Source organism: Centropristis striata, chromosome 7 (assembly GCF_030273125.1).
Source record: "Centropristis striata isolate RG_2023a ecotype Rhode Island chromosome 7, C.striata_1.0, whole genome shotgun sequence".
Taxonomy (NCBI): Eukaryota; Metazoa; Chordata; class Actinopteri; order Perciformes; family Serranidae; genus Centropristis; species Centropristis striata.
The window spans coordinates 21,248,021-21,260,978 of NC_081523.1; the positions used below are offsets into that span (position 1 = coordinate 21,248,021).

General features: G+C 42.0%; 1 protein-coding gene across 1 annotated transcript in view; it reads left to right on the forward strand.

Annotated features, from left to right (window-relative positions):
• Positions 1–12,958, forward strand: part of aopep (aminopeptidase O (putative)) — an 85,805-nt gene that overhangs the window by 41,956 nt on the left and 30,891 nt on the right. The window contains exons 13-14 of the mRNA XM_059336501.1: positions 4,296–4,358; positions 5,595–5,681. Of these exons, the coding sequence (XP_059192484.1) occupies positions 4,296–4,358; positions 5,595–5,681 (150 nt within the window). The remainder of the gene's footprint in view (positions 1–4,295; positions 4,359–5,594; positions 5,682–12,958) is intronic.

The following is a 12,958-nucleotide window of genomic DNA, read 5'->3' on the forward strand; positions in this document are numbered from 1 at the left end:
TATGAGTCTTGCTTTCTTTCTGTCTTTTGCTATTTATTTAATTTAGACATATATACTGTATATGATTTCAATCATATAAGGCCAACAAGCCAAAATAACTAGTTAATTTAATCAATCAAATCAATTTAGACTGAAAATAAACTATCCACTTAACTGGATAAAATAAACCATTATATGTATGCACAATTACTTAATTAAACATAATAGTGCATTTATTAAGTAATGTTGATTTTGGACTATTAATCTGTTGCGTTAGTTATGTTACTAGAGTTTTAAGTCTCCCCTCAGACGCATCATATTTTTTAGTAATTATGTATTAATTATGTTCTCCCTCCTTTTTGTTTTTGGCCCTCACTGATGCAGATAAAATAAAGGATAATTCCTGCAGTTTATACACACCTGAAGGTAAAAAAGGCTTAGATAAAGTTCTAGGTGGGCCTTTTTTCAAGGTGGTTAAATATGTTTTGCTCCTTCTGCGTCTTCAGCAGTACATTGTTTAGCTTCCATTCCGTAACTCTAGCCAAACAGTATTCCATGTAGTTCCATGTATAGGAACTTTTCTTGTTCTGGGAGGTGTTTGCTTAAAGCATTTGCTCTTAGGTGACAGGAGTGGCCTAGCATTTGTCTCACTATTTGCCAGCTGTAATGATGCTCTCATAATGGCAATTATGTCTCTTATTGGAAGTAAATAGCTTTCAGTATATAAATACTACAGCTTAAATGACGTGTGACTATTAGCCAGAAGGTGTTTTGAAACTGCTAGACAATGCTGATGGCATATCTTTTGTTCAACTCAAAGAAAGTTTTTCAAATCGGTTTTCCCAAAATATATCATGGGGACATCTTGATGCCACTGTAAGGCACCACTATAGTTCTTAAAAGAGCACCTCTTACAGTTCTTGAATTATTATGTTGATTAATCATTATCATTACTCTTGTTATCAGACTGTTACTGTACATTGACAAGGTGAGCAGAGCTGTTCTGCCTCTGCCCTCAAACTGAGAAAGACCCATGGTCATAGATACTAGGATTGCAAGGCCACACACACACACACACACACACACACACACACACACACACACAGACAGACACACAATCAATCCACTTAAACAGCTTCTTCAATTCTCCCATCTCCATGGTAACTGATCTTAATTACCACTGTGTGTATGTGCATTTTTGTGTGTCTGTACTCTTGTTGCTGTCTGGGAACCTTCACCTTCTAGATTATGTGATGATGTAACCGGAGCCTTTCAGTGGCCTCTGAGAATGGGAAGTACAGCGTTGAGGGACTGCTGTTTTCTCACACCTGATTGGGCAATGGCTAGAGTGTTCTTGCAGAGGCTTTTTTTGTGTTTGATGTGCCAGTCACCAGCTAATAAGATCAGCCGGATCGATTGAAACCTTTTACAAATGCAAGTGCTTGTGTATTATGTACACTGGACACAAACACATTCTCTCTGCCTCTCTCTGGCTTCTCCGCCTCCCATCCATCCCTGGACAATGTGCTTGAATTGGAGAAAGGCAGGAAATGGTTTGGCCTAATAATAAACAATGACATTCACCGATCCTGGAGCAAGAGATGTGGAATGGGAAGGCCAGTGCTGGCCTATTTTAGACCTCAGAGTTTAGATGAGTAAGCATTCCCATTGGGATGATGGATCTAGGCTGAGGTACTTTGTTTAAATAAAGACTACCCTTGATTCTCCAAAGCGCTCAGCCTGATACCCTCTCCTAACTCCAACAATTTATATTAACATTTTATGTTTGCCTTTTTTATGCCTGGCTTAGCAATGAAAGCCTTTTTGTGACTAATTATCTCACACTGATATAACACAGTTATTTAAACTTCTTTACCTAGTATTTAAGCATTTTAACGTTTACTGTTCTTCCAGGCAGAAAATGAATTTGGATTTACCTTTAGGTGGTAAGCCTGCACAGCTTTATAAAAGCTATATTGGCTGATATGAGAAAGAAAAGACTGCCAATTACTGTAGCTCAAACTTACTCCATTGAAAATTAGGACCAGCTGTGGAACTTCAATACCTTTTGATTGTAGTAATTCAGCTGTGTTTGTAGCATTAGACAGTTATTACAGCAAAATCCTGAAAGTTGTTGCCATATTCTTCTTCTTCTTCTTCTTCTTCTTCAAATTTCCTATCACATTGCTTGATTCAAATCTTGATATGTAACTTGTTACTTGTGTTAACGTAGCATTGAAGACCATTGACTGTGATAGGTTTGGCTTATTTATTAGATGGAAAGAAAATAAAAGATTTTTAGACTGAACCAAATGTATTTTTTTTTAGCATTCAAAGCGTCTATTGAGGTTTTTGAACGAAGCTTTGAATGTCTTGGAACAGTGAATTCCCTGCATTCTACAGGCACTGTCAGTGGTTTTAGGCTTTTAAATAAATTTCTCACAAAATATCAAGGAAAGAGTTATTCTTACACATTTTCCTTCATAAATAGAAATATACAACTATACATCTTCTGAATTAGTTTCTCTCTTTCACCAGGCTAAGATTAGCTGAATTGCCTTGTTAACTCATAAAACGCACTTCAAACAAGCAAAATTAAACTCACCAAACCAGTCTTGGCATTAGATGAAAAAATATGCTGAATCTACTCGCTGTTTTTCCAAGCTGTCTCTCTCTGTCGTTGCTGGCCTCTTTGTAAAAAACAAGCAAGTTGTTCTTCGGAGGCAGACCGTTAAATTAGCAAAATAAAATGACAAAAATCACCCAGAAAATGACATCTGGCGATGTACTCAGCCAATCTTGATAGCTGATATATTTGTCCAATCGCTCAACCCTAGCGCAGCATTCAAATTTAGAATTTGAATGTTAGTGTTATGAAATAAGCTTTGAAGCTTGGCACTATTCTGTACAGCTGTATTGTTCTGGCATTGGTACCAAAACTCAGTTTTTTATTGTCTGGTTTTGTTTCTGGGATTAAAAGATTTTGAAGGATATCCATCCTTCTAGACAATTCAATTTAAATCAATAACTCAACTAAAAACACTGGATTGATGTCTGGGAGATATAGGGCGTGCTTCTTGTGTGTGTTAATGGGTGAGAGGTGTAACTTCTGAACACACATGATTCACCAGAGAGACACTACATGAACGGAGGCGCGGGATAAAGAGAGAGTTTGAGTTAGACAAAAGCCTTGCTATTCAGGGAATGGTAGTGGGGATCTAGGCAGCAAAAGAGCTACGTGTGGTATCCTGTTACACAATGCCAATTTACTGCTTCAACACTCACTGCATTCTATACAGCCCACTCTAACACCTCCCTCTCTCTGTACCTCTGTGTCTCTCAGTCTCTACCCATCTCCTTGGCTTTTGCACACACCTTCATGCTATTTCTGCTGGAGTACTTGTATAATACACAGAGCTGAGTACTCAGGCATGCAGTTATAGTATTGAACTTTGTGTGTGGCTATGGTAACGCTAATGGCTGACTCGCTGCATGCGTGGGAACGTTTGTATCCCATTGTATGAATATGATGCTGCATCTTTCTTGTGTGTATGTGTGTGTGTTTGTGTGTGACATTACAAATACCTCGCTTCCCTGCACCCCCTGTCTGTCTCCTTATTTTTCCCCACCACACACACACACACACACACACACACATACATACACACACACACACACACACACACACACACACACACACACACACACACACACACACTACCACAAACACACACCACCCTCAGCGTCATCGCTCTGATATGTGATTCACATCACTCGAGCAGTGGCTCTGCTGAAAGCCTTAATAAGGTTAGAGAGTAAGTGCTGTGTGTTTGTGCCTACTAGCTGCTCTCTGTGCGTAGGTGTGTGTTTGCATGCACGGCTTTACGTGTGTGTGTGTGTGTGTGTGTGTGTGTGTGTGTGTGTGTGTGTGTGTGTGTGTGTGTGTGTGTGCGTGCTGGTGGAGGAGTGGATGTGTTGAGGACTGAGGTGAGCGTCCATCCTGTAGCTGCTAGTTACTGAGACGATTTTTTCCTTCCTCCTCCTCCTCTTCTTTTCTCTCTTCTCCTCCACTCTTCCTCTTTTTCTCTCATCCTCCGGAGTCAATTCGCGAGTTTCCGTCAGAGGAACAAGTGATCGCGCTCTCCCACCTCCTCCCTCTCCTCCCACCTCTCCCTCCCCTTCCTGCTTTGCTCTCTCTCTCTCTCTCTCTCTCTCTCTCTCTCTCTCTCTCTCTCTCTCTGCCTCTGCAAAGCATTCCACTCTGTCCCGATCACTTGCCCCCGGCTCACTGCTTTCCCTTCTTCTCTGTCGTTCAGTGGCTGTATGAAAGGAGCGCCGTGTGGTCACAGGCGAGGCTGGTGGAAGAAGTCAAAGCAGAGGTAAGCACTCTCTCTCCCCTTCTCCTCTCTTTTCCTCTCTCTTCTTCTCGTCTTCAGGGAGTGGCAGACAGACTCGGGGCAGCTCTCAGATTTGAAATATTGCACCTTAGACAGCTTGATATGACTGTCATCTCATTCTCACCACTCTCTTCTCCTTCTCTCAGTTATTCCGCCACTATCTTTTTGCGCTGCCTCCTTTTTTGTTTTTCTTCTCTGTCTCATTTCCACGCTCTGTTTCACAATGTTTGATACCATCTCTTATCTCTACCTTTCATGCGCTCCATCTACCTCTCTTTTGCTCCCTGTTTCAGTCTCTCCCTCTGTCTGTCTCGGAGTGAAGTGCGGCACACAGCGCTCTACATCTGTTGCGTGTCATTCTGTGCCGCCTATCAGATTTCCTGTAAAGCTCCCATGTTGTTCTTAATTGTTTTGCCTATATTATCCAATCCTCCCGTTAATCTGTCCGTTTAAATAAAATGGAATCAGATTGAAAGAGCATTGTTGTCAAATACCCTTAAAACACAAAGAATGCTTGAGTAATCCTGTCCACTTTATGTGCTCTATTAGTGTTTGGAAACCTCACTTTTTAAAAAAAAGTATTCAAACTGTGTCACAACAGTGTATTTATTCAAGATATAAAGTGAAGCGGAGGAGAGGAGATAGAGTTTGGCCTTGATAGTGATTGGCTGTTTAATGGAGATCTATGGTGTAGGGAGTTGCTGCGCTCCAGGCTCTGTCACAGCAACATACTTTCACTATTACTCTTTTGTCTCAGCCAGCCATTTGTGTTGGTTATATATGGAGCACAAGTGAGCGCTGAAAGGTTGGAATTAATGTGCACGTGTGGAAGAGAGAGAGAGAAGGAGCTATAGACTGCTGTACATTCATGTGTGCGTGCGTCTACTACTCTGCTGCCAGAGGCTCACTGAGAGTGCGTATATGTATATTCCTGTGTGCCTCTCCACTTGAGAGATGGAAAGTGCGCCTTAAGTCTGTTTATATTTACTATTGGATCTGACCACTCACTCTGTCTCTTTCTGTTCTCCTGTCATTGCTACACCTATCTGGTTACTTCTCTTCCGTCCCCCCTTTCTCTCTGTTTCTCCTTCACACTGTCTCATCCCGCTCACTCAAAACCTGCCACTTTGTTGTCTCTCTTTGCCTCTACCCTCTCTTCTTTTTCCCGCCTTCACCACCTTACCTCACCCCCCCTCCTCCCCTTCCTCCCTCCTGCAGGTTGTAAAATGGATTCTCCTCAGTCAGAGTCATCAGGGGAAGGGCAGAAAGCGGAAGAGAATAGAGACCAAGGTGAACTACAAAGAGGTAGGAGGCCCTCTACTGTATTAAGACCTCTCTCTACCTCCCCTTTCTGCTTCACTTTTAACTCCCTGGAGTGTCCCCTTTCTCTTTTGGAAACCTCATCTCTCTATTTATCTTGGTTTTACTCTTTTTAAAGTAGCTTCCATTCTTGAGCCTTACAGTATTTTTATTTGTCTGACAACACAATTATCCCCCAATTCTGTTTATGTGTTGTGTCTGCAGGGACAGGCTACCCTGTACTTGTTTAAGTCTGTGTTTATGTCGTGTCACACACATATTTAACCTTTTAAGAGCTTGTATACATCACATGCCCTCCGCTGTTTCTGTGTGTGTGGCCATGGCCAATGTGTGTGTGGGATAGTGCCTATGTCTGTCTGGAAGGGGTGGGGTAGTCTCGACATTCTGAGTTTGAATCTGGCCTTCACTGCATCCCTCTTTATCCTCTCATACTTCCTGTCAATTTATACTGTTTCCTCATAAATAAAATGCTGAAAAATGCCATAAAATGGGCTAAAATTATGGTTTTGCTGTGTGTGTAGTGTTAATTAGTTCTCTCTAGGGATGGCTAATCCCTTCCACCCACTAATTGACACACACACTTGCACACACGCCTGCATCATTAATGAACGCACACTGATCTATAAGCCACAGAGGGCCAGAAGTCATTAGCAAGAGTAGAGCAGCTTTTATATATCACTCTCAATATGCTCAGATATTGTAGACTAGGAAACATTTGCAACATTTGCAAAGCCTCTTTTTTTTTTTTTAGACAGTGCATTTTATGGCATGAATAAGTTAGGTAAGTGCCCCTTGGTGACTTTGAATAAAATTTTGGAAGGAAAAATAAAGCAGTCATTCATTGCCAGGAATATTGTATATATCCAGTGACTTTTTAGGGCTTTAAATTTCCCTTCAACACTTCGTACTGCGGCTTTTAACAGATGTAACGTAAGCCTTATTCATCAGCAAAATACATGTTTAAGCTGTACCTGAAATCCACAGAGTTTTTCATAAAAACCCTGTGTTGGAACATGATTTTTTTGGATTAGATTACCTCCAATTCCTGTGCTGTAATTTGGAGCGCACAGTGAATGAAATGCCTGTAGAGTCTGCAGCCAGTGCAGCCCCCTTCGACCACCTGATACCTACCCCACCGTCTGGCATATTTACAACGTACACACACATACACACACGAATACACTTACTTCTAAGGGGCTGCAAAAGGGCCTCTTCCTGTGGGGGGGGGAGCAGAGAGTGCTGAAATCAGCCTCATGAAAGAATAGCCAATTACTGTCCACTTGCTCATACACAAAAGTGAGAAAGAGGAGGGAGGGAATAGACGGACGGATGGAGAGAGGGAGGGGTGTGTGTAAGGGAGGGGTGTGGGAGGTCAGCGTTTGAAGTTACACCATAAAAGCCATCCTGAAAGGAAACACGAAGTGACCCCTCCCCCCCTTTTCCATCCACCTCTCTCCCCCTGCGGCCCGGCCCTCTCCTCTACGTCTCCCTCCTTTCCCTTTGTTTCTGTGTACAGAGAGTGCCCCATGGATGGACCAGGTGTATTTTATATTACTCCTTCATGTACTTCAAACACCAAACAGCCCAATTTCTACTCAACCCCCCTCTTCCCATCTACCTCTCTCCCCTCTCTCTTCCCTGCGTCTACCAGCCTGTTGCAAGGCTATAAATCACACAACAGACCCCCAATTGGCAAAGAAGCAGAGAAGAACGGGTGGGAAGGCGGTTAAAACACAGGAGACAGGAAGGTAGACGAGGAAGAAACAGTTTGGCTTGAATCACAGATGAAGATACAACTGGAGCATAGAGCAACAAGAGTGAAATATGAAAAACAACACTTGACGCCACCACTGGGCATTATGTATCCCCTGTGGTTATCTTTTAGATCCATTCAAATTGGAATGGAAACATGAATTTAAGCCACAAAATGATGCAGTTGGGTGGAAAAATACAAAGGAAAAAGATTTAGCAGAGGATTGGAGGTGATGGAATGACAGTATGGAAAGAGAGGATGAAGAAAAGGTAGAAAAGTATTGCACAACCGAGAGCAGAAATGGATTTGAAAGACAGGATTTTAGGAGCTGAGGATTGGAGCAAGACTAGTGGTGGGTTACAAGCTGATGATTATGAATTCCAGTGAGGTAATGAATCTGTTGCGGGCATTTGAGGAAATGAAGAGCAGAGTGGATATTTGAGGAGATGAGAGAAGCACAGGAGAGATGAAATATTACTGGACTGGTCAGATGATGTAAGAGCGGTTAGGAGGAGAGGAAAGAGATGGCGATGGAGGAAAGAGGGAAGGTTGGACTTTTAGTGGGCAGGAATTAGGCTGAGCCAGGGTTGCATTTAACGCTAATGACATCATGGGTGATTAGGAAACACACACACACATTCATAAACCTATAGATGCACCCAGTGGAAAGAGCCAGACACCCCCCACAGAGCAGCCAGAGATCTGGTCAATTTAATAGAGTCAAAGTTTATTACCAACTTCCCGTTGTCTTTGTTTCTGTGGTACGTTATTGATTCACATGCATCTTAGTGCACGCGTCTGACTTTTTCTTGTGTACACGTGTAAGTTATGTGTGTGTATGTGATGAGCGTGCGTGTGTCCAGTGTGTGTGGAGAGGGATATTAGTCACGCCCGTGTGGTAATGGGCCTCATTTTGCTCTCATTTTCATCTGCGGTCTCCGTAATGAGAGGGTCCATCTGCCCCTGCTGATCAGGACAGGAAACCCTGTAGGGGGAAAAGAGCTGTGAATAGCGGGAGACCGTGGCCAACTTTTCTGGCAACGAATAGGCCACTCTGCTCTTTAAAGATGCTGTTTGTAAGTTGATATTGATCTGGGTGTTATTGATCAACTAAACTCCATGGTAAAACGCCTCAAAGATGATCAATAGGTATCATAGCATACTTAAACCATTCCTAAAACCTCAGAGTGCACCCTTACTGTATAGTATGTTCGATACTCTCAGGGTTCATGCAACAACCAGCCAACCAAAGTGGGCCTAATGGCTGACACATGAGCAATCCCGGAACATTATTGTAACTCTTACACAACCAAGTTTAAAGTTCTTGATGCTACAGGAGTAAATGACCTCCATACTCTTTCTATTTTACACTTGTGCACTAGAATGCAATATATTTGTTGCAGTATGATACATCCCAGCGCCTTTGGTGCAGATGTGATAAGGTTCTGTATATAGAAAGTGTTTACATAGCTCTTCCCCTGGATAAACAAAATGGGGAAATGGTGTAATCCTGAATTCTTGTCATTCCTGCAGAAATTGTTCTGGACCACGCTATTTTTAACGTACCTCCAAACTTATTTAGGTGGATACTGAGATCATGCTGTAATTATGAATCTATACTATATTATTTCTTTTGGTATCTTGACTGTTTGAACCACACCTAGAAATTCCAATCTTTACAGTGTTCATTTTACAGGCTAAAACAGCAACATATGATAATAAATCTCTGTGCAGAGAGGCCCAAGCTCAGAGCATAATGCATGTCAGAGCAGGGACATCTTTCTATGTGGCGTGATAGCTAAGTGCAACAGGATAGGTGGATGACGAGGCAGCCTCCATCTCAGCATGTCACCCTGCCACATCATTTGCACCTACATGGCAGTCTGCACCTTCCTGGTCGATGCCACCAGTTACTGTGAAAACACGTAGCGCCAGGTTTGTGTTTGCGGCTGAGGACATGTCAACAACAACAGGTTTAGAGGAGCAGCCTGTCTCCAAACTGAACAGTGTGATCTCTTGAAGGAGACAGGATATAATTTACTTCACTTTTGTCAGATTGGGAGTTCATTTACAGTATGTTATAGTTAAAAAGCAGGTTTGTCATTCCGATTTTATACCTGCTTTTAAGCATTTTGGAGCTGTACCTCAAGGTTATAAATCTTTATTCTAGGTCTATCTATAAGTGATAAAGTCAAAGGTAAATATAAGTGGTTTCATCTCTCATCCAAAAGCCCTCTTCAGTTTTGGGCCTTGATTTTTTTCCCCAGATACCAAGTCATATTATTTTGTTTTGAGTTCATATTCAGAAATGTTGACAAGCTCAAAACAGTGAACATATACTTAGGCTAATAATATATCAAATAATAATATTTCCATTTTTTTATACAGAAAAAACACCATTTCATCTCACCTGTCTCGCCCACGTCATAGAGCTTATTATGTCTTTGGGCATTTTGTTTTTATTATGGGCCAATAGTAGAGAGATGACAAGAGGGAGTTGGGGGATAACATGAAACAAAGGGGCCTGGCCAAACTTGAAAAAGAGTGTCCAGTAGATATCTCTTCCAACTGTTCTCTCCATTCTTGCCACCTTTTGATTTGATTTGAAGATTTTGCTCCTATAGCAGCAGGAATGCCCCAAGGATCCAGATTCTTTTTTAGGAGATAATTTAAACCCGTGGAGAAATTAACCAAGTTTAAGTGATGACTGAAGTCCCTTGTGTTGTGCTGAGGTGCAAGGTTGATGCATCAACAGGGGAGGTAGTAGTGGTAACTAAGCCTCTGTGGGAGGGTAATAAGCAGGAAGGGCATGATCAAAAAGCCTCTTCAGTTGGGTGGAGTTTGCAGGTGGTGTACAGTGCATTAGTCTACCATAATGGAGTTAGTGGAGGATGGGGGGGAAAGGCAGGAGAACAATGTGAAAATTGTTTCATTCTGTGTTGATTTGTGAAAAGGTATAAAATTACCCAACAGCCCTGTCAGTTTTTCTCTTGTTGTTTTGTTTATATAGAGTTTGACCGGTATCTATGAAATAAAGCATATCTGTTTAATAATGGTATTTTTATGGCATCTGTGTTGTTGTTGTTGTTGTTGTTGTTTTCTTTGATAAGACGTCCCTGCTTCAAAGCACACTCAGCCATATTTGGCAATACGAACTCCAACCCCAGAGCAGTGCTGACGAGAACACATCACACATCTGGTTTTCCTTCATCTCTGTTTTCCTATCTCCAGCGCACTGTCTCCTGGTTTATACCACCTTCTCCCCAACTCTTTCCCTCTTACACTCTTCTCTTACTTCCTCTGTCTCTCTCTGTCTGTTTCTCTCTCTTTCTCTCTCTGTGATTTATTGGCAATGAATCAGGGATGAGGGAGTATGCCGGAGGAGAGATGGGAACATTCAGGGAAATGGCTGTTTCCGGCCAGACTTCATCACATCAGGATGGGAAATGGTCGGAAGAAAAGTGTGTGTGTATGTGTGTGTTTCTCCATTATCAGACCAAGTGGGGATCAGCTAAGGGCTGCTCAGACACTGAGTCCACTGCTGTGAGCCACAACCCCTTAATTGTCTTTAAATTAAAGAAAGATTTCAAGCTTTGCCCACATATGGCAACACATTCAAAAGTATACAAAATCCTATGGCTTTAATAGAATATTTAAACTGCAGTATGAATAGCTGTCACTGGGATTTTATTATGTGTGGCTATATAGCTCAATTTCATGGGTCCAATTCATGTGCTGTACTCCTATACCTTACCGTGATGGAGGGTTTGTGTGCACTCGTTGCACTGGGAGCCGTGCTGTCTGAAGCTCCTGATTAGCGACTTCCCAACAGACAGATTTCCGGTGAGAGGTCAAGCAAAGAGCGATGCATCGGTTCTCTGGACTTATTTCTACTGCTTTCGTGATATCTGCTGCTTTGGTGGCATTTGTTCCAACGATAGAGACTTCATGTTGTGAAGCTGAAGGCTGAGGTGTTGTTCACAAGTAATGCATTGCCAGATAAACAGGTTGACTTGCGCAGCAACGGCAGCCATGCACATATTGTAAAAGATGGTCATGGAGAAGAGGGAAATGAGTTTGAGGGTTCTGTTCTCTAATCTACTTTTCAGTCCTCATCTATGATCATGAGCTTTGAATTGTGACTGAAGCGATATGATTATGGACGCAAGAGGAAGCTGTCATAGCTTATTAGCTATGTTGCGCCATCCATTTCTAATTAACCTCCTCTAAACTGAATGCCAAAAGAGAAATGCAGACAATTATGAGACAAGTCTTGATGACACCAATCAGACCAATAAGTCCTCCAACCCCAACGACCCCATAGGTTTTTTGTTCCTACCCTCTACACAACCTCAATGTTGCTTTTGCAGTTTTAAACATGTTAACGGTTGCAGCTTGGTTATGTTTAGGTGACAAAACTACTTAGTAAGGTTTAGGAAAAGATTGGTGCTTGGGTTGAAATCCAAGAGGGTCAGACTTTGAAGCCAATTTGATATGGGTCATTATAGGCTGCTTGTATTAAAGACCTACGATGTCGTTTTTGCGGGAGGACAGTTTCAGACAGCAGCAGAGTCATGCTCTTATCTGCTTTCTAATATGCAAGACACTGGCATCAATACATGGCCCAACACAAAAGCACACTGTACTGTAGCTACAGGAGAATAGATTACTGCTGTCCTTTGAGTACAGTAGATGAAGGTTCCCTAAGGGCTGAACTTGTGAGCTAAGTGAGAGATAGCAAAAGAGCAAGAGAGAATTGGAGAAGAAAGGAAGACGGAGCCCAGAACTTCTAAAGAGACAACAGAGCTGGAGTAAAACAACCGATCAATAAAAGCATCTTACTGGCTTTGTCATTTTCTGCAGTAACTGTTGTGAAAAGTGCTGACCAGAAGAAACAGATTGTGTGGGAATCAAGAGATCAGTGTGACAAACAACTGCTGTTTGATTCTCTCTAACACTGACTTTGCATCGATAAGCTGTTGATCCAGCATTACGTGTTAATAAAACTTTTCAGGCCACTTCTGTGCCTGTTTGAATAGAAGTTTGGGTCTGTACCTTTTTGCTTTGTGACAAAGCTGATGTAATGACCTATAAATCTGAACACCACTTCTACAGAACATATACAGAGCTGTGTGTCCACATGCTTTATTGCTCTGGTAAATGCTAACGCTTCCACTATATGAGACCCCTGAGTTAAACTTGTAAAACTCATGCCGTAGTATGACAGGATATTACTGTATAAACTGACTGAAAGTAATGTCCACTCAATGTCTGTGTGTACATGACACACAGACCTGTGTTTTTGTTTGACTGATGTGTCGCGGTGCTGTACTTCTGTCAGGTCCATTTTAACACTCTGAGCCCCCCAAGCAGTTTCAGGTGTTTTTCAGTTTTTGTTTGGTTTTGCTTTGTTTAGTTAAGTTTTTTCTGTCTCATTTTACTCACTGTGGCCTCGTTTTTCACTGCAGTATATACATCCTGCACCTCTATGGAAACAGCACAATCATGG